Source organism: Crotalus tigris, unplaced genomic scaffold, assembly GCF_016545835.1.
Source record: "Crotalus tigris isolate CLP2741 ecotype Arizona unplaced genomic scaffold, ASM1654583v1 scf7180000019173.45859301935:6455823, whole genome shotgun sequence".
Taxonomy (NCBI): domain Eukaryota; kingdom Metazoa; phylum Chordata; class Lepidosauria; order Squamata; family Viperidae; genus Crotalus; species Crotalus tigris.
In genome coordinates, this window is record NW_024097414.1 from 4064123 (window position 1) to 4086258 (window position 22136).

The following is a 22136-nucleotide window of genomic DNA, read 5'->3' on the forward strand; positions in this document are numbered from 1 at the left end:
GTGCTAACACCTAGGTTGGAGGACATTAGCACAACGATACAGGTAGACAACCGGGACCAGAATTTCCATGACTAAGCCATGAAGTTGCTAAGTGAGTTGCCCCTGATTTTATGACCCTTTTGCCACAGTTAAGTGAATCACTGCGGTTGTTGTTAAGTGGATTATGCCGTTAAGTGAATCAAGCCAAATCATGGGATGGTAGAGCAGCCACTGTGGGTCATAAATCGTGGCTTAAGGTGATGTTTCTCTACCTGAGCAAGCTGAAGAAGTCAGAACTTCAACTCCCAGAATTCCCCAGCTGGGGAATTCTGGGAGTTGAAGTCCACACCGCTTCCAGTCGCTCAGGTTGAGAAACACCGGTTGATGGGATAGGCTCCTCACCCAACCTCAGCCAAACGACGGCTTCACACTACACAAACCAAGATCACACCAACTCAGCTTAGGCTTCTGGGAGGGTCCCGTTTACACAAGGAGCATCGTGGCTTCTTGTTAACCCTGATAGCTGGTGCTAAGCCACCATGGGATCCAGGTGGGCTTCAGGGGACGATGCGCCAGGTGCCTTCGGGCTTGTGGCACCAATCCCAGCTGTGGCTCCAGCAGCAACGGAAGGGCGTGTCCCGCCTCCTCCGCGGACTTCCACGCCCATCATCCCCAGCGCCAACTCCCCGGCCTGCCGTAGTGCCAAGCGGTGCCAAGCAGAGTGGGCGTGGCCGCGGCCGGTGGGCGTGGCCCCCCTCGGAGCGCGAGCCCCTTTCGAAACCCAACGGCCGCCGCCCGGGAGCGTGCCTGCCTGCGCACGCGCACGGCGACGGGTTCTTTTTTTTTTTCCTCCCCCCTCCCTCAGGAGAGCCCGGGGGCGCCACCGCTACGCTTCGAACGGCGCGGAGACGCGCACGGCCGGCCCGTCAGGTAACGTGGGGAGGGGCGTGCGCGCTCCCGCCTCGCCCGACTCACCTGTTGCCTCCTCAGTTGGCCGTCGCTGCTTGAGAGACGGAAGCGGCAAGAGAGGGGACAGCGGTGCCCCGCCATGAAAAAGGCGGAAAAGCTGCGATGGCTGAGGCTGGGAGGGGGCGTCTAAAGTGGGCTTAGCCCCCCCTCAGAGGCAGATGGGGGGAAAGGAGACCCCCCCCCTGCAGGTGAGGGAGAGGGGCGGGTGCAGCAGTGAATATTTGATATACATCCTATTACATCCCATTACCTAAAGAGGTACAAATAATACAGCTCAGATATATATGTATTATATTAAGGTGTGTGTGTATATATACATATACGTAGGAAGTTTTTCAGACAGACCGGTCTGATTGATTACACCTTGACATTTTTAACTGCTATACTGCAGTTATACGTTTTACAATCTCTTGTATATGTATATAGAGAGATATATGTGTATATATGTATGGAGAGGTAGAGGTAGGTAGAAAGAGATAGAGAGAGACAGAGACATAGATATAGAGAGTGACATAGAGATAGATAGATCTATCGATAGATGATACATATAGATTAGAGATAGTAGATGATAGATGATAAAGATGGGTGGATAGACAGATAGATAGATAGATAGATAGATAGATAGATAGATAGATAGATAGATAGATAGATAGATAGATGATACTCATATACATATACAGGTAGTCCTTGACTTATAACAGTTCATATAGTGGCCATTCAAAGTTACAAGGGCACTGAAAAAAGTGATTCAGGACCGTTTTTCACACTTTAACAACCATTGCGGGATCCCCATAGTCACGTGATTTATATTCAGATGTTTGACAATTGATTCGCGTTTATGACAGTCGCAGCGTACCCGGGGGTCACGTGATCACCTTTGGCAACCTGATGAGCAAAGTCCGTGGGGAAGCCAGATTCCCTTAACCAACCATGTTACTAACTTAATAACTGCAATGATTCACTTAACAACTACAGCAAGAAAAGTCGTAAAATGGGGCAAAACTCAGTTAACAAATGTGTCACTTAGCAACAGCAATCGTGGGCTCAATTGTAGCTCGAGGACTAATGTATGTATACACACAGAGACACAGACAACCCTAGGATGCAGGGAGTGGCAAACTTCTGACAAATATTTCCAAGGAAAGCATGACTCAGAAGCATACATAAACATACTTCACATATAAAGACTCATCTATATTTTTAGTATACCCATTATTTGTTATCTGTGTAAATATCTAGGGCTGTATATGCTCCCTTTATTTGCTATCTTTTTTGCTTGCCATGAAGCTCAATTAATTATGCATTATAGGTAACCTATTATCAGAGGTCTCTGGTAATAGGCAATTTACAAGGTAATCCCTCTTCCAGCCTGGGTTAGAATTTGCTATCAGATTATCCATTAAAACAATTTACATTGCCAAATACAGAAGGTTTCAAGGTAATTTGTGGCAGAAGCAACAATCATTCATTTTGTTTCTTAACATATGTTTACTACCTCCTGTGATCCATCTCTCCCTTTTGCTCTTTGTAATGCATACATCTGTTTTCTCCAGTTGACCATTTTATGATTGATTACTGTTGGTTTATGATGCTTTCTCTTTTGATGCTGACACGTTTCACTTCTGTTTATTTTTAATCTGGATTGCTGAAAGGAGGTTTGTGGGAGTACTATCTTTAAACAACAATGAAATTATTTCAATCTTGCTCAGTCCTGCCTCCTTTTCTTCTGCTTTCTTTTGTAATATATATAGGTTCTTTGAGCTGACAATGGTGTTAACCAATTTAATGCATCTCAGTAATGTACATGCGGTATGCTAATGTGATTACTTTTCCCTTTAATCCTGTTTCTTCCCCTAAATACATGTTTTTTATGTTTCAAATTTTTATTTTTCTGTTTATTTAAGATTTGTAACAATGATGGTTCTCATTTTGCCTGTTGGCCCATTATTTACCTTTACATCTTAAGAGTTACTGAAAAAGGATACATGCCTACATTTACCTCTGTTCTTTTTAATTTCATAAACTATTTTCAAACAAACTATGGATATCCAAAACAAACCTTTCCCTCAGTTCATGTTTTCTGAAAAGTCACAGGTTGCACTTAACAACCAGCACACTTAAACTGGTTATTAACCCACAAAGTTTGCAAAATATGTTAGTTTAGAAATGATTAAGCAGACTAGTACCTAGTATTTTAAGCCCTCCCCCAAAAAAAATTTAGTATATCATTAAGAATGCACATGCTTGGTTTAATAAATCTAATAAAAACTGTTGGAAACATAGCCTCAAGGCAGAATGTGTACCTTTTCCAGAGGTATTTATTCAAGCATGTATACAACAGCCAGGGACGTATTCACCCCAATTGCACTGGAATAAACTCTGACAAATATACAAGCTGAAATGGGGCACCCTCATTAAAATAAGAGATTTTAATGTCAGTTAAAAAAGTGTTGTTGTTTTCTAGGATAAATAATTGGGTAATCCTTTGTAACCATGTAGCTGTGCTGTCTGTATTTATTTTTCCTTGTAAGGAAGAAGCAGAAACGCTTGAAAAAGAGTCTTTAACTTTGTAACTTTTTGTTAGCTCTGCTCTTATTTTTACCCTTCGCTGTGTTTTAAATCTGTTTTCAATTCTATTTTTTACCTATGGTTTTATCACTCATATCTATAAATCACCCAGATTCACTTGGATAGTGAGATGGGCAGCGTCTAAATTTGGTAAATAAACCAGGAGAGGTATTTTGTCCTTATGCTCCCTCTCGCATGAGAATGCGGGATTGTTAGTCCTGCAAAGTTTTTCCAGGCTCACACAATTTTACTAGTGTTTTGATCTGAATAGCAACAGCTGGTGCCTCCTGTTTCCTTGGCAGATAAATGCCCACACCAGTTAAAAAAAAAAAAAAAAAAAAACCACCAACGCTTCTCTGTACCTCCACTAATTGTGCATCTTTGCTCCAGAGCAGGCTGGGGGGCAGACAGCTGGTAAACAAAATGGCACTTTGTTTATCTGGACTCCAGGATTTTCCAATGAAACAGGGCCTCTGATAGCATTGGTGCAACAACCTTGGCTTGGCATCTTGCTGGTCGCTACTGGCATAATACAGTGAATAGAAGGCAGTTTGCCAAGATGGGGCATCTGTGCCATGCGACACATGATGATTTCTGCAGCATTAATAGCTCTTTTTTCTAAAAGGTTTTCAGAATCTTTTAAGGGTTCAGGAAAAGCAAGAGAGACTGCAAAGTAGAGCTGCTTTGGGACTCCGTGAGAAACATCACCAGGTGAGCAACAGGTGGCAGAAGTGAGAGAGGTGTATGCTCTGGAAAACCTTTTTTTTCCCCCATCGCCACAGCGAGGTAGACCTGTCTGTTTAACCCACAAGGTGGCTTGGAATGAAGCACCGCATCTTGACCCATTTCAGGAGCTTCAGTGTGTGAAGCACGTAGGCCCTATCCATATTTAAGTATTAAGCTTTAGCTGTAGCATTTTATCCAATGTCAGCTCCTGTTCATTCAATTAGGAAAAGAGTTAGAAAAATGAATGCTTCCCAAATGCACGTTGCAATGGGTGGTGGGCAGGAAGTGTTCCTGACATTAAAATGGCAATTTGCATGGATGAAAACGGAGAACTTTGGGTGATTTGCATGGATGACAATGTCTAGAGGATCTATTTAGATCAGTCCTTTCCTCTCATTATTTGATTCCATATCTTAGCGATGAAATGTTTCTTTTGAAATGGCTCTAATGTATAAGGTGTAATGGAATTGTGCTTTGTAGGACCCCAAAATTGGAAGTTCACTCGTTTTATAAAAAGCAATAACAGTTCCTGATATAATCCTTTTTCCCACTTTTTTTCCCCCTCTTGTACAAAACATTGCAAATTCTGGATTTTGCAGATGGATTAAATCAATAACAAATGCAAGAAGGGTTAATTAGGATCCACAGTGCAACATTCTTTCTTTTCAGGGGTTTCCCACATCAATTATGTGTAATTGATTTTATTGCAATTTCTTTGCTGGTTGTGAGCCCGCAGTTCATTGAGAGTCAGGCGGCATAGAAGTTTAACACATTATTACATGTTTTTTTCTTCCTTTCTTTTTTGAAAGCTATTTAAAAACTGAATTAAAGCCTCATGGAAAACCTCTGCAGTTATAAGTACAATCCCAGCAAACGACGTCTAGGTTTTGTATTGCTGGAAGGGAACGAAGGAGTTAAATGCAGTGGGCTGGCCAACCTCACTCGGGCCAATCATTTCAAAGCCCCACGGTGACTGACAGGAAGGAGTTCCAAGAGGCTGGATTAAATTAGACTTGATCCTTCAGGCTTTGTTGAAGCTGGGAAGCCATTTTGGGATTCTGCAGGGTGGACTAGAGGAGCTTGAACCGGCTGTCAACTCTCAAACTTCCTCTCTTCTCAGAATTTGGCAAATTCTGCTCTAGAAGAGGATGCCATACTGAGGCATCCCGGAGCTTTCTGCAAGGGTGGAACCATGCTGGATTTGGAAAAGTTACAGGTTTGAAAAGTGGATCCCTGCTGCAGCTTCCTGCTAGCTGGGCAGAACTGATCTCTCCTCCAGCAACTTCTTTTTAGCCCTGTCAAAGCAAGAATTTAATTTGCTTGCCCAGGTTAGCCAGGCTTGGTGAGCAGAGTGCCTTTTTTGTTTTGTTGTTGTTATGAACTAGGGAGCTGTTTGATGCCTAAAACAATTGACAATTGTGTCAATTACTTGGCTTTCAGGAATCCTGTCTTACCTGACGTGTGTATCGGATATTCAGAGTTGTTTATGAGAGCAAGGTTCTGTTAGCATTACGAGCATAATTGCACCTTTAAGTTTGGAATATTTTTTTTTAAAACAGTTTATGTGTTGGAAATTTTATGTTTTGTCATTGGGTAGTCCCTCCAGGGAATGGTGCAGATCAAGCTTGCTATGTGCTAGATTTCAGTCCATTCACGTGCAATTTATTTTTTACTTAAGATGGTTGTGTTCATTCTTTCAACTGATTGTTGTACTTTGTGTTAAGCTCTTGTTGTTCAGCCTGTTTTAAATTAATAACATTTCACACTGTAATGTGTGAAAAAGACTGCAAAATGTTAGCTATTCCTTGTATTGTATGAGCACTTGAGTTATCTGCCTGGGGAAGCGAGTTATTCAGATTAATAAATGTGTTGAATAAATAAATAAAACTCTGAAACTAATTAAGTTGTCAAGTGTACACCCTTAAAATAGCTGCCAGTTTAAAAATTGCAGGCAGCTTGTTGCTGCTTGAGGTTAGCTCTGTTTTAATGTGCAGTATAATTTGGTTGAACTTGAGGATTGCCTTAGAATGCATGCTTGGCATATCACACTTTGAAAACAGCCACTTTTTTTTTTGAGAATACCTACATTTTAAAACTGGTGGTGCAGGTATTCTAAACTTTGATTAGTGCAGTAGTAATATTTCATTCACGTTCCAAGTGGAATCGAACTTTATTGCTTACTCTTCCCTTCTGTATTACTGCAGCAAACAGAGCCACAATAATAGTTATTATCAATTTTCTGAGAAGCCCTGATGTGCAGTATCACATGAAACATATATTAGCTGTGTAGTGCAAGAAAAGCAGAATTTATTTTTTAGTTCAGCGTCGGGTGACGCAGACAGATGTGTAGTTTCACGTGTTTTACCCCAGCCTCTGCAGTGAAACACAGAAGGAAAAGGATGTCCATGGTTCTGAACTTAATAGATTTATAACAGCTCTGAAATGAAGCACAGGAGTTTTGTTGACAGCTTTGTATTACTTGGTTATATTTTACAGAAGGCATTCACATATTCCACTTGTGCTTTTGATCACTTTTTTTTCCAGTAACCCAGACCTATAGAGTAAAACTGGGAGCTTCACATAAAGTTGGCTTGCTGGGCCTATGCAACTTGTGAACCAACCATTCTGGTTTGAAAATCGTCATTTAGCCCCCAAAGCTGACCTCGTGTTGAAATACTGCATTACTTGCATATTATAGTTATAAAAAAAAATAGAGATTCTTTGCCAGACAAAGTGAGTTCTATCAGAAGTTGGTCCTTGGGACGGTTCTCTCTTGAAGATTTAAGCATATGAATTGCTTGAACTTGATGGCCTGACACAAGAAGAGGCGGACAACTTATTGTCCAAACCATCTGAGGGCAAGACAAGAAGTAACTGATGGAAACTTATCAAAGAGAGATCCAGCCTAAGGAATTTCCCAAGTGTGAAGACAATTAATCAGTGCAATCAATGCAAATTTTGAGGGATTTGTTGTTTTCCACAACTATGATGTGGTTGTGATCTGGACCAATCATTTATTTGTAGCCAGGATGAATCGAGTCTTGCAAGGGAAGATCACAACAGCCAGAGATGAAAGAAACCAATCCAGCAGATAAAATTGATATCAGTTTGGGGAAGATGACCTAAACTCCAGGATTCTCATATTTATGTCAGCATCTTCAGAAAGACTTTCATGACAACACATTTATATTCTTAAACAATGATTCTGTAGGCTTAACATCATAATGTTGATAGCTGAGGGAATGTTCTCCTTGACTATCCCAAGCTGGCGAGTCAACTTGGGATAGTCCATGTAGTATTGTGATTGTCCATGTAGTCCCCCATGTAGGATCTCTGTCTTCCATAATTCAGCTACTACAACAATGGAAGTCAATATTTACCACAAAAGGTGAAAGCTTCAGCTGATGGGGATTGCCAGCAACATCTCTGTACACTGTTCAACTGCCAGGCTGAAAAAAAATGAAATATATTTTTGTTTTGGATTCTTGGAAGCTTCCCAATTTCTTATAGCAAGAAAACAGTTTTAATAGTTAAACAGCTTGCATGCAAATAATAGCTATAGGCTCAGTTCCTATAGGACATGTCTATAGTTTGTGCTTCTGCCAATTAAAAAAAAAATTCCTTCATAGCCTATTATTTCATATGTGGGCTTCCAAATGGAAGAGAGCAGCTGTCGAGCAGCCAAGTCCAAATTAGATTTGTTGATGCCATGGTGTTTGCTAAGTAACCGTGTCTCTCAGTTATGTTTAGGCTCAAGGGAACCATGGCAAAAAACTGATATTGCAATTGTTTCTAATATTCCTGGCTCGCTCTTTCAGGATGTTGCTTTCCGGCTTTGTGACAGTCAATAATATTGGCCTTCTTCTCAGAACATATGACCCATTCACCATGACTTCCCTTAACCCCTTCTTTTAACTGTGGTTTTGAAGGTCTCCTTGAACAAATCGGTTATTGTCGGTCCTTTAGTTTGATTTGAAACCAGAAGTGATGACGACTTCAAAACCCTCAATTCAGGACACTCTTGGTAGTAACAGTGGTTACACAGGTCCAAACAGAACTTAAGGTGGTGTTGATGTGACCAAGGGAAGGGAGGGGAAGGCCCAGGAGATCTGGAAGCTGTTTCTAATTGCTGCATTAATTTGGAGAACCGTTTGAGGCTTGATTGTAGGAACTGTCTCTTATTATGTGGTGCACCTTAAACTGCTTTATTTTTTTTAAAGCATTATAGATTTGCTGTTTTGCAAGATCATTGCTTTATGCATACCAAAACAATTGTATACTTCTTCCAAAACGTCTTGAGTTTTGGAGAACCTAAAAAAAAAAATCCAGTTGGGTGGGAAAGTGTTTTATATCATTCCTTGTAGTTGTAGTATTAGAATACTTACATATTTGCTTAGGATTAGCCTTTCCTAACCTGGCCACTTCCAAATCTCTTGGGACTCTGGTTCCTACACTTCCCTATCTGCTTTGACTTATTGGGTCCTCCAGAACTTCTAAGAAGTTTATTTCTGTGGAGTAGAAAACATCCAGCTCAGGAAAGGTGTAATATTTCCATATTACGGCCTGTCAGAGTTATGCATACTTTTATTGTAGAATACCTGGCGACTTGTACATTATCGTAGCTTTTTTAGAAGCAGGTTCTCCAAGTTACTTACATGATGAATTTGAAACAAAATTTAAGCTACGTTTGGCTTGGGTTTTTTTGTTTGTTTGTTTGTTGTTGGTTTTTTGAGCACTGAAATCTGCCAGTGGTTTTGGAAGTGTTAGTTAAATTTGAGCTTTATAGTTTGGATAGATTCACATGCTTTTCTGTACATTGGTGGGCTTTCTTAGCAAAGGCACTTTGTTCCACTCCCATCCCATTTGGAAAGCTGCATTTGTTAAAATTGTGGCTGGGTGGAAGATTATACTGAAGCAGAGTTTGAAAGATGCTATTAGCTGTATTGTTTCACCAGTATTAGGACGGATGTGAAGGAGGACCTCTTTTTTCCCATTGTGATTCCTGCACCAGAAATTCATTCTTCTCTAATGAACACCTCCGTTTCTGAGACCAAATTAGAACAACAGGGAGTGATGTTGTTTTCTTAATCACAGGTTTTGCAGCCTGCTTGCCATGTTGGTGAAAGCATCACTGAGATCTTTCAGATTATTCAAATATCTAGTCTTGCTTTCATATCGAAGATAAATATTGGCCTTCATCTCACTTCAATGCTTTTTTCTTTAGACTAGGTATCTACACTCCCCTTAAAATTATTTTTCCCCTAGTTGCAGTGCAAAACAAACCCTTTTAAGTTGCCAACTCTTCTGTGCAGCTTCTGTTTTTCTCTTTGCATGTAGCCTCATTTGCATTTATTTCTATTGGGTCCATTTACATGTTACACATTCCATTTATTTTGCCCTTATTTATTGAATTTACCATAATGGCTATCATCACATATGCCAAGCCAAAAATCTAAGTTTGATGCTAAGCCCAAATCATGCCAAGGGACTTCAAACTTTGTGACACTGTAACCACCTAAAATGATCAGCAAGTTTGTGTAACTGCTCAGTGACTAAAACTAAGAAAACCAATGTAATTGATGGGTGATTTGGGCAGCTGGCTAGTTTTGTAAATTTATTCTTCTCAAAACTAACTTTGGGAGTGAATTCTGACAGTATTCCCTGTTTGTCTGGGCAAATCTGATCAGCGTTAACAAAAATCTTGTGAGCCCTTTTTAAAATGCCCATGGCTCCCCGCAAAGTCATGACCCACACTTTAAGAACCCTTGAATTCACAAAAGACCGTTCAATCACATCCAGGGCTTGACGCTTTCCTGAAGCAGTTTCACGAGTTCAAACCAGACAGAAAATGCCTTTTCTCAGCTTTAAAAGTAGCTTACCCCTAGTTCAGACCTTTAAAATCCTAAACTGAAACCAATTTCCAAAATACAGATTTGTGATCCATACATGTTCGACACCGTTTTGGTGAGATCTTCCATGCCTTTCCAAGAGGGCTAGTGGAAAAAAATCTGAATCTGGCAAGATGGGACTGTCTCTTTAAAATCTGAAAGCTGAGCCAGCACCCTGTCTGTTTTTCCACGGGCACTAAACAAAAGTTGTAAAGAAAACAACTTGGCCTTTCAAAAAAAAAAACATCATCCCTTTCTTTTGACACAACTCTCTTGATTGGTGCAGTTCTTGGTGGGGAAAAATAAATCTCAGTAATGTTATGCTTGGATAAATTTTGGGATTTTTTTTTTTTTTTAGAAAATAGTATCTATTTTTGCAAGCAATGACAACTTGAGGAATTTCAGAACACCACTGTCTAGTAATCGTAAATGCAAAATATAGCCAGGATAGTAGCACGGCTTGCTGTTACTCTATAATAGGGTGGAGAGGGAAGGGACATCATATGTGTGAAAGGGAGGGAGGGAGGAAGGGAAAGAGAAAGAAAGAAAAGAAAGAAAGAAAAGAAAGAAAGAAAGAAAGAAAGAAAGAAAGAAAGAAAGAAAGAAAGAAAGAAAGAAAGAAAAAGAAGGATGTTGAGGTTCTTGTGAGTGCTGATAAGGAATATCTAACATTGGCAGTCGCATAAAACAGGCACACTGTTTCAGATACAGTGTCATGTGTGCATGCGGTGTATTTTTTTCCTTCCACTTTCCCCAAACACCCATCTATTCCACGAACAAGGCTGGAGAAATCAAGAGCTTTTTTTCCCCTTTGTCTCTTTGAACTGTTATAGCATTTGGGTTTTCGCCCTTTTTGCAGCATGATTTGAAATAGCAACCATGGATTTTTCACGGCTTCACATGTATAACCCTCCCCAGTGCCTGCCAGAGAACACTGGCTATACTTACGCCCTCAGGTGAGAACGCTGAACTATAAAGATCCTTGTTGTTCTGTGTCTTGTGTCTTTTGTGGTACATTTTAAAACCCAGGCATGAAACTCCCAAACTCAGTTGCAAAGCTCCCTGTGTGCCTTCTATAGAATTGAAGACCGCAGTTGGGAATTTGTTTTTATGTATATTTTTACAGCAGATTCTACGGTGACTCAGACTTTATTAGTCACCATAAAGCAAGAATTTGACAACCACACCCAAATGCCATTGTTTGGGTTGTACATGCAGGAGGAAGGCATGCATAAACAGATAACAACCAGAGAGTGGGCATTATATAAAACCAAAATAAAATAGTTATCCGTCTCTGGAGAGCAGCTACATATATCAAGGAGTTACGGATTAAAAACCATTACCGTTTGGGAATTATTTGTAACCATTAAAAATTGCAATTTGCACGTGATGAACGGTCTGAAAGCTAAATTAGAGATCTTAAGAATCTATCTCTTGGTTGCCAAAAAGATACGTTGGAAGGTTGTTGTTTTTTTGTGGCTTTTAAGTTTTTAATTGTACAGCACCAGAAAGTCACTGTGCGAATGAGATGGATGCTCTCCAGATTTGACAAATGATAGTATATTTGTAACAATACAGTGCCTAATAGCCTGGCTAGGAATCACAACTGCTTCATTTATTTGTTTGCTTGCGTGTTTATTCATTTATTTTCACTCTTGCAAGTCTGGATAGTTCATCAATCAACACAAACAAAATAAAATAATACCATGCTAAAAGCAAATGAAAGATGATACAGAGACCAAACAGTTGGACAACCATGGTTTAAACTAAACAAAGGCAAAGACCAAAATAAGCCGCCAGGAGGGATGAACCACAAAACTTGAAAATTAAACTTCCTTGGGGTAGTTATCAGCATTTGCCACTTCCCGTTTCTTCATTTGGGGGGGGGCAGCTTTCGTATTGCGGTAGCTAATATTAAATAATTTTTAAAAAATACATGTACCTAGGTCTGTTTTGGGAAGTTCATAACACAGGTATACAGTAGTGTGGACAAGCCGTATCAGCTGCCACGGATACTAAAGAACCAAGCAAATATATATCCTGTCGAGATGCAGGCTGCAATCCTATTTAACAGACAACTCGAAACATGTCTGTGTTTTCTTGCAGTTCAAGTTACTCGCTGACCGCCCTAGAGTTTGAGACTGAGCACAAGTTGGACCCCGTGTTTGACTCCCCAAGAATGTCAAGGCGCAGCTTACGTTTGTCTGCAGCAGGATATGGGGGTGCTAAAGATGAGGGTCTCTTTGGAAGTGGCAGCACCTATGCTGGGAAAAAGACGTTTGCAGATCAGTCACCTCAGTAAGCATTTTGGCACAAGCAACCATTTGTACAGGATTAATTCCACGGTCCCATTCCATTAAAGGTTATGTAATTCAATGCAACGTGCATGTTTTGTGGTTTTTGTACGGCACTCTGAATTTCTGGAGAAGTGTGATAGAATATCTCACTGTGGTTTTGGCATAAAAATGGGGGCAAGGTTTAGATATGAACTTAGTACACACATTGAAGTCCTGGGACTTGAGCAGCTTAATCTCAGATGACATCCCTTGATTTAGAACAGGGCTGGCTGGGGAATGCTGGGAGTTGAAGTCCACGAGTCTTAAAGTTGGCACGGTTGGACAGCCTTCATTTAGAAGTCACTTTTATCTGATTTTAGTGGGCCTCGCTTCCATGTTTCGAATTTGGGATGCTCAGAACGGGAGCGCCAACATTTTCTGACATTATTTCAACAAGTACCTGATCTGTGAGGGCTTCTGTGGAGATGCTCACTTCCTGGATAATGATGGTCATGATTTGCCCATGATTTGACATCTGGACAGCAGGCCATCATTGGTTCCCACTATGTTTGATTGAGCCAGGATTCCCTTCATAATCTGACACTAAAATGCAGAATCCAAACCCTGGTTTATAGTTTCACCTTATTCCAGCAGCGCAAACTTAGATGCCTAGGATTCTTAAAAGGTTAAGAGCAAGAAGGAAATACTGCTGAAAACGCCATAGCAACACTGACACTATATTGGGAGTGCTACACAATTCTGTTGTCTCTTTCAGTTCTCCTGCACGCACGAATGTTTTTATTTTCCTGCAATTTTAACCCTGTCGGGCTTTGCCTGTTTGCCTCTTATTTCTTTCTTTTTCTGTTAAGGATGATCAAACAACACAAAACTACAATGAGACAGTCCGGTTCAGTGAGAACCACTTCAAGGCGGAAAATGCCAGGCTCTGCCGCATTTAGCCACAGTAGTTTCAGCAGCCGCACAAGCGATGGGTCTTTCATGTCGACCTTACTGGATGAGTCTTCAATACAGGAACAGACGGCTGTTGACCATTTCTGGGGTAGGTACAGACTCTTTTACACAACAGGCTGTGCAGCTATAATGGTATATGTGAAAGACCTTGGGAGATGGAGCAAAGAACTGCTGCCTAGGGATAAGAGAGAACATAGCCCACAGCTGCATAGTGGGTGGATGGAGCCAGAGTCTCAGAAGTGACCCTCCCTAATTTCTTGGCCTGTAAAAGCGAATTATACTTTCAGACATGCAAGATTCTGTTAGTGTGGTTTTACAGTAAAGTAGAATTAGCTTATCTGGTCACGTTTCCTACGTTATCTGGTCTGTCTAGTAAGGCTGACAACAGCACTTGCAAATTATCTTGAAAATGTGCTTTGGAATGGCCAAGGGCATAGACGTAGCCTTGCCGGCAGCTCCTGAAAGCAAATTCACCTTTTACAAACCCGTCTTTCCCCAGGATCAGGCAGAGGGCAGCCACATGTCTCCGAAAACATCCTAACTCAAAGTTTGCCCCATTTCAGCCCAGTGCCCACTTCTTCCAATGTAAGAAGTGGAGGAGTGATTACAGTTAATTAACCAGTCCGCAGGCTAAAAAATTGTTGCTGAGCCATCAGGGGGAAAAAAGTGCGTTAATAGTTTTAGCCTGCATGCCACTAGCTTAGGTGTAGGATTCTGCTATCTCTGTTTTGAGATACATCTTTTTTATCTTTAGTTTTACTTTGATATTACCTATAAGTTTGCTACTATGTGTTGAGTTAGTGTTACAGCAAAAAAAAAAAAAAAAGGTAACAAATACATGTTTTTCATTAGCTTGATTCCCAAGAAGTCACATTGCAGATAAACAGATTTGTGTTGCTTTTCCATCAGGAAATGTAACTTGTTAGATAACGTGACGGCTACATTTGTTACGGTCTTAAAATCATCCTGCTGATCTCCTGAATGTATGAGATTCTCATTTGTGTTTTTAGAAATAGCAGAAATTGTTAGCTTGTTGATCTCCTTGGACTCAAACCAATTGTCTCTTCTTAGGTCTTGATGACGATGGTGACCTCAAAGGTAATCTGGCTTGTTTGTTTTCACTTTTCTTCCCACTCCAGTAGATTTGGTTTGATAGACGATTTTTTGCAAATTCAACAGGTGGGGATACGACTTCCATCCAGACCAATGGTGATATTGCAACAATGGAGAACCAGACTGAACTCAGCAATGGATACACCTGTAATGATTGCAGTATGCTTTCCGAGCGGAAGGAAGCCCTTACAGCCTACTCATCATCCTGCATGCCAACCTCAAGAGTTTACTCTAGAGACCGAAGCCAAAAATACAAATCCAGTAAGTATTCCTTCTCTTGAGAGTCTCACCGCTGCGTAACTGAAGTATTGATGGAGAAATAAAGTCATGTGAATTTAAACTCAGTAAAGGAGAATATTTCTGGCTTGAAATGAGAAGTCCTTGGTGCTCTCTGAGCGTGGCTGTTTCCTTGCAGACGTTTCATTACCCAGCTAGGTAACATCATCAGTGCTAGAAGAGAGTGGGATTTGCCCTTACATCACTGAAATTGTTACGTAGTTTGAGTAATGAAACATCTGCAGGAAAACAGCCAAGCTCAGAAAGGACCAAGGACCCCCTCAGTTTAAACTCAACTTGGAAAGGTAATTTCTGCTAGTCTTACAAATTCAGAGGGGCTTTGTTCGGTTCCAGAATTATATTTGGACACACTGTTAAGGAAAGAAGAGCTACAAATAAACCCTTAACATCCCGTTTGTTTCCCCTTCTTTTCCCACTTCGTTTTCTGTGATTGAACGAGGATGGCTTCTTGGCAGAGTGCAGGGCTCACAATATTTGGCGTGTTAATTTCGGCATCCTGCACTAGCTGCCTTTGCTTTTTCCCTCCCACCGCCTCAGTCACTAGAAAAACAGAGGAAAATAATAATATCCCCATGCTTTTTCAATAGGGAGTCTCCTTTACTACAGCAGTAAGATCCTGGGAGCAGCCAAGCAGGCTTCAGCATCTTTCACATCACTCATAGTACAGCTGTTTCAAATGATCTTGCTGAAGCTGGGCTATGATTGTAAAGGTACTTTCCATTTTAAGCTTTTCTTAAGCTCTCTCCATCCATGCCACACACCTCACAGGAAACAATTCCATGGTGTCTTTTCAGATACGCATCTACAACTTCAGGATATCTTTGGTGCTGGCTTCTTTTTTTTTTTTTTTTGCACTGCTTTGCCTTCTTTTTCTTGAGAAGTAACTATATTGCAGCACCCTCCTTTTCTCCATTCCCTTCTTGCAGTGGCATGGTGGATGATGCGGTTTGGAACGGAAAGCGGAATCTTGGTTATGGAACTTGGTTACTCGCCTCCTTGATTATGTTCTCTTCACCTTTAAACTCTGGGTTTTCTTTCCTTGGTGTTTTGCACTGGGGGGAGGGGGTTTATAATATATATGTGCTTAGTCTGGCCATCCCTGACTAGCTACTGCTTATCAGTCACTTTTTTAAAAAATGCATCTATTAAAAATTTGGCACACATTCCCAGAATGGATATAGGTGACTTTGATTATTGTGTCTTTTCAGTGGATTTAAATTGGAATACTCTGCAACTCTTGAAGCCAGCATAGTACACTATTACATGATGTTTCATTTGGCAGAAATCCAAAGTATTATGTCCTTAATATCCATGAAAATTTTGAAATTAGGGTTTTGGGTTTTTTTTACTAGCTGCTGTTTTGCAGTGAAGAATATCAGAAGAAATAGCACGGTCATTTTGTAAATTCTGTTTGATTGAGCCAAGGGCTTGAAAAGGCTCTTGTTTTGCCTTGGAGTGGTCTTAATCACTTATCCCCTTCAAGATAAATTCTTTTTCACTATCCATGGTCTGCAGGAATTAGGAGCCTGTTAAAATATTTCTCTTTCTTTTAACATAAAGGGGCCCTACATAAAATGGACTTGTCTCTTTGGGAAAAAATGCAACTTTTTATAAGAGGCCACTCCATCCAGCTGCCCCATAAGCACCTCCCTCATGCAACCAGCAGGTGCTTATACAAGTAGAATCTAGAGAACCATGTAAATATGCACATCTAATAGGACTTTTTCCCCATTTCCAACAAAAGGATTGTGTTGTCCAATTTTTCTCGTCAGACCTCTGTTGGCTGGCAAGACAAAATATTGCAAGAATATATTTTCAATAAACACGAAGGATCGAACAGGTAGATTTATTATAGCAAAACCGTGCAACCTTTATGAAAGAATTCCAGTGACTTCCGTGTATCAAACCCAAGCTCTATTTATACTATAGTGAATATTCAAATTTCTTTCACTTTTTTTCTCCTGCTTACTTAATTCTAGGAACTATTTCTTTGGGGACAAAGTCCCTCTGTTCTCTGTTTCAGTCATGACCTAATATAGCATTAGGTTGCTTACTTTTTGATCAGGTGAGACCTAATTTAATCTGTTCCTTACTCGGGTATTGGGGGGCAAATCACTTCGATGGATAATGTTGCTTTCACTGCTGCTTTATTCTTGGCTTCTGAAAATTAAAAGAAAAACTTTAAAAAAAACATACGGGGCTCACCTCAAGGCTATTCTTTCTCTTTTTTCCCCCAGCACACAATACAATTTAGACTCAATTTCTCTCTCTCTCCCTCTCTCTCTCTGTGTTGCAGCTCACTCTAATTACTGTGGAAGCGTGAATGTAAAAGAATTTCTCAGGGATGAGAGCCACTTGGGTATGAACGGAGAGTCCATGTGTAAGTACAGCTGTTTTAAGAAATAAGCCCTGCTTAGAATTCCAGATGCTGCATCCACGTTCCACTGGCCTTGTGGAGGCTAGAAAAGCTTTGCATGTTGGTGGTGATTTAGTATCTTGTACTTTCAGAGAGCTTCCATTATTTGCTTGGTTTGTCTCCTGCGCAGCTCAGAACAGCAGCTGCTCGGATAGACCTGCAGCCATCTTCGAGATTTAGTTTTAAAGGGCACCTAAAAGAAAGATTGCCAGCCTGAAGCTGTCAGTGGCCCAGAAGCAGAATTTGTGATATGCTTACAGGGGTCAGAGAAGTCTTGGTCTGCCTCTCCGCCACTCCATTGGTGACGCCCAGTTGTGTACAGGTCTTCCAGATTCAGGCCTTCAAAATTCCTAATCCCCATTTCGAGATGAAAAAAATAAGGTTTGAATGCAACAACAGCTGTTTCAACACAGTTGTTTCAAATCTGGAACAAAAAAATCCAAACATGGAAGGGCAACTCAAATTCAGTGCTTCAGAAGACCCCTTTGCTGCCTCCTGCATCAGCAACATGTCCTGGGGCACTGGGAAGGGGTTATCAGTTGTCTTGTGGCATGCAGTGTTTGGCACTGCCTCACCAACAGATGATGGGCCACGCTGAAACCCCTACTTGGGAAGTAATTTTATTTATCAGTCAAATGTATTGGACAGCCACCTTAACCGCAGTAATTTTCAGTACTCAAGTTGCTCCAGCTATATCACGTTGCGCAGTTGGTTGATGAATGTGCTTTGTGTTAATTCTTTGTTACCCCAAACCTGCAGGTGATGACTATAAGGGGAAGAAACACCTTGAAACATACACAACAGCCCACTTGCAATCCTCCAGGTCTAAAAGGATAGCAGCAAGCATTTGGCACATCTTTTCTTACCCAGGTTGATTTGTACCACTCGGTTTTTATCGTTTTCTTTCCTTTTGTTTCTTTGCCCTCCTAAATCTTATGGGAGGAGAACCCCCTTAATCTGCAACAGCCAAATACCCAAAGAGTAGCATCTTTTCTGACTAATACGACTCATTAAAAGTCACAAGCTTTCCTAAGGTGCAGCTGCAGCTTATTGGATGCATGGAGCAAGAGCTCTAGATCAGGGAATCTTCAAACTTGGCCCTTTTATGACTTGTGGACTTCAGCTCCCAGAATTCCTCAGCCAGCACGCCAGAGATGCTTTTTCCAAAAGGCAACTGGACTTTCTTGGTTTTGTTTTTTTTTTTCTTTGAAAATATTTCACTTCTTCAGTTAGAATCAGTCCAGCTGCTTTTTGGAAAAAGCATCTTTGGGACAACCACAACCTGGATGTTTTTAGAATCTGCATAAACAGAGCCTTAGATACGTAACTACTGTGCTCCATGCATCTGATGATGTGCACCACAAAAACTTGTGCCTTTTAATAAAGTTCGTAGTCAGAAGGATCTGCCTGTGGCTTTTGGCTTTTCTCCCTCATCAGAATCTCTGCATTGCTAAACTTAGAACTTCCTTGCATAGATTAGATCGAAGCCTCCCTTGAGAATTACGCCATTCCCCAGAGGCAGCCTGCCAACTCTAGCTGTAAATTCAGGTTGACATACACACACATCAGGTCTTATTGTTGAGGCAAGGCCATTCTTGTTCTACATATGTTGCACAGCCATTAAGAAAGCCAAACGCTACATCAGTGGAGGATTAAAAATAAAATACCGTAATGCATTAGAGGATTAAAAATAAAACAATGCTTGGGGGAAGAAATGTGAATCTTAGCAAAAAGCATAGAGGAATTTAGCTTTCAGTGAAATACAGCTAGATCTAGTGTAGTCAAACAAGGCAATGATATGTGGGGTCCTTGGTGCTCTCTGAGCTTGTTAGTTTTCTTGCAGATGTTTCATTACCAAACTAAATATGAAACGTCTGCAAGAAAACCATCATCCTGGAGAGCACCAAGGACCTCACAGTTCAACACTACAAATATTACCTTCTGTTAGATAAAAGATATATTTGGGGTCTGCTGGTGATCTTCTATCCCTGGGTTTTCCTAGATGGAAATCAAAGTCCGACCTTGGTTATTTTTCTTTCTTTCTTTCTTTCTTGTTAAATCAAGCAAAATTGATGGGTGCTGCCACCTATCTGGGTACATATTTTAAAAAGTGGTTATTATTGCATCCTTATATTTAAGTATTGGATTCTAGAGAGATGGGTAGCGAGGTGATCGGGCTTCTCTCAATTGAGAAGAATTTAGAATTTGTAGCAAGGTCATGATGACTTTGGTATGTTGGTGGGAAGTGGCATGTTTTCAGGGAAATAAAATTTGGCCTCTCGAAACCTGTCTTTTTAAGAGGTAGAAGGAATAACTTCATTCAAACGAGAGAGAGAGAGAGAGATCCTGTCAAATTGAGATCCTGTTAATAATGTTAGCTCTCATTTCCCTCTGCCCAGATGCTAGGTTTTTTTTAAAAAAATGTGGTTTTAAGCTCAGAGGGATGGCTTTGACTGAGATCCATTTCTGTTGCCTATTGTTCACACCCATCTATATCGTACCAGGTTACTTCTTACTCCATATGTTGCAAAGAATGAGAACGGCAGGATGGCTTGTGACCCGGAAGATTCTGTCTCTCCTTTGGCTGGCTGTTGTATCCCCAGGTTACTCCTGTGTGCGTGTGTGGGTGGATGAGCACGCCAGCTTTTTGCATGAGTAGCCTGCCTTTTGATTCTGGCGTCTTGCAGGAGATGAGAACCGCTAATTAACGAGATCACAGGCTTTGGCGCAGCTTCAAACAGTGCATTTCCTACGTTGACAACAAGCCTTCTCCATTGTGTGCATCTGGTTGGGACAAGGTGGAGTGAGAGACAGAGAAATATTCTGCCCTTCAAGTGGGCAGAAGTGTTTGAATTAAACATCTTTAGCAGAGAGTCCCTTTGGGGATCTTCCTGCATAAATTTAGCTTCCTGTGAAGGAGAAGCTATACCACCTGCTTCCTTTACCTGTCATTTGTCATGATCCACTCTTCTGCCTTTAGTTAGCTTTAGAGTCGTGGTGGCGCAGTGGTAAAATGCAGTATTGCAGGTTGACTCTTCCCATGGCCAGGAATTCGATCCTGACCGGCTCCAGGTCGACTCAGCCTTCCATCCTCCCGAGGTCGGTAAAATGAGGACCCAGATTGTTGGGGAGCAATATAGGCTGACTTAGAGAGGGGCTGTAAAGCACTGTGAAGCGGTATATAAGTCTAAAGCTGATTCACCCAGCCTCACTTTGAGCAGAAATTGAGCCTTAGTCAACAGAGATGACCGGAAAGTGTGTATGAGCTTAAAAGGCAGAGGGCGGTTCCGTTTGGAGATGGTAGGGATAGTCCTCAATTTACAACCAGTTAGCGACAGTTCAAAGTTAACAACAGCACTGGAAAAAAGTGACTTACGACCAGTCCTTGCCCTTGCAACCATCACAGCCTCCTCACGGCCAGGGGACGATCGTGTGGGCGCTTGGCCACATGAACATATTTATGATGGTTGCATCATTATAATGTGATTGACATTGGTGCCCCCCCCCGTGCCCCAGCTGGCTTCCAACAAGTAAAGTCGGGGGGGGGGGAGATGGATTTGCTTAACAACTGCAGTGATATGCTTAACCTGGGGGGCGGGGAAAGGTCATAAAATCAGGCGCGACTCACTTCACCGCCATCTTGCTTGGCAACGGAAACTGTGGTCGTAAGTTGAGGACTACCTGTAATAGGAAAACTCTACGGAGACAGCTGTAGTTTTCTCATTTCCCTCCATGTTCATTAGCATGTAGGAAATGCATCTTGTTTTAAGCTGCTTTTGTGCTTTTCTGTCCTTGCTTGATACTGAGAAGGGGACGCCTTTGCCTTCGTTCCCAATGAACAGCATATAACAATATGTCTGCTTCCCGTGTCCCTAAATGGAGAGAAGATGCTTGCTGCCAGCGATTTGGAGAGTGACTGTATAATTCTGCAAAAGCTTAGGCAATCTTATTCCTTCTTCCAGCATGACACACCGTCAGACAGGTTCTACTGAGAATGCAACAACCTGCCCTATTAATTGAAAACGACTAAGCTCTAGATTAATGTTTAAAAGCCAATTCCTGGTTGCATGACTTTATGTCTGTCTCGGGGGTGTTCTGAGCCACTAATGCAGAAAACAGCATAAACAGGTTATGAATTGGTGTTTCTTTCCTTACAGTTGCACGGATATTGCCACTTACAAAAATGTTCATTCCTTCTGGAAATCTCTTGACATACAATAACCTTTCTTTAACCTTCCCCTCTCTTTCTTCTCCTCCCAAGCCAGTTGTTTTCAAACTGTATCTCAGGGAAGCTTGGGCGAAAAGATCAATCCTAGTGGGCCACCATCACAGACCATTAGCCTGCAGAATGTGTGGGTTGTGTTCCAAAGAAACTCCTGGTTGAACCAGGATGGCAGTGAGACTCAGTGGATCCAGCTGGCCTCTGTGTGCCCTTAACACGTCTTGGTTTATGCATAGCCAGTTTGGCTAGTGACTAAAGCATCAGACTAGAAATGGGAGACCCTGAATTCTAGTCCCATCTTAGCCTTGAAAACCAGCTGGGTGACTTTGGACATCACCAGGAGACGGGCGAGTTCTAGACCGGCCTTATCCATGAAAACCAAGTGGGTAACCTTCTCTGTCTCAGCCCAATTCACCTCACAGGCTGGTTGTTGTAGGAAAAAGGTAGAAGGCGTGTTGTGTATATTTGCCCCCTTGAATTATTGGTGAAAGTAATAAAGGCAGGAAATAAATGAATAAAATCAGCGGGCAGAGGAATGATGCAACGGTCACGACATCATAATGGAAAGCCTGCAACTGACCTACCTGAGTCCGATTTTAGAACCAAGAACATCAAGGCAGGGTTTCCATGGCGATGCCTTCGCACTTGGGTCATCCTCTCTCCATTTCCATAGGCGTCTGTGATGCGTCTGTGCCCAGATTTTTCTGTAG

General features: G+C 41.4%; 1 protein-coding gene across 11 annotated transcripts in view; it reads left to right on the forward strand.

The window, feature by feature from the left end:
- Nucleotides 1-771: 771 nt before the first annotated feature.
- Nucleotides 772-22136, forward strand: part of SUN1 (Sad1 and UNC84 domain containing 1) — a 31016-nt gene continuing 9651 nt past the window's right edge. Inside the window, exons 1-10 of one of the 11 annotated variants that reach the window (XM_039360509.1) lie at nt 5253-5584; nt 10990-11086; nt 12237-12428; nt 13276-13466; nt 14450-14476; nt 14558-14752; nt 15376-15498; nt 17085-17168; nt 17964-18074; nt 19709-19807. In XM_039360509.1, coding sequence (XP_039216443.1) covers nt 11010-11086; nt 12237-12428; nt 13276-13466; nt 14450-14476; nt 14558-14752; nt 15376-15498; nt 17085-17168; nt 17964-18074; nt 19709-19807 — 1099 coding nt within the window. In that variant the 5' untranslated portion in view covers nt 5253-5584; nt 10990-11009. Of the gene's footprint in view, nt 910-978; nt 1137-5252; nt 5585-10651; nt 11087-11792; nt 11972-12236; nt 12429-13275; nt 13467-14449; nt 14477-14557; nt 14753-15375; nt 15499-17084; nt 17169-17963; nt 18075-19708; nt 19808-22136 lie in introns of those variants that run through there. The other 10 variants (XM_039360505.1, XM_039360508.1, XM_039360506.1 and 7 more) reach the window with 10 other exon arrangements.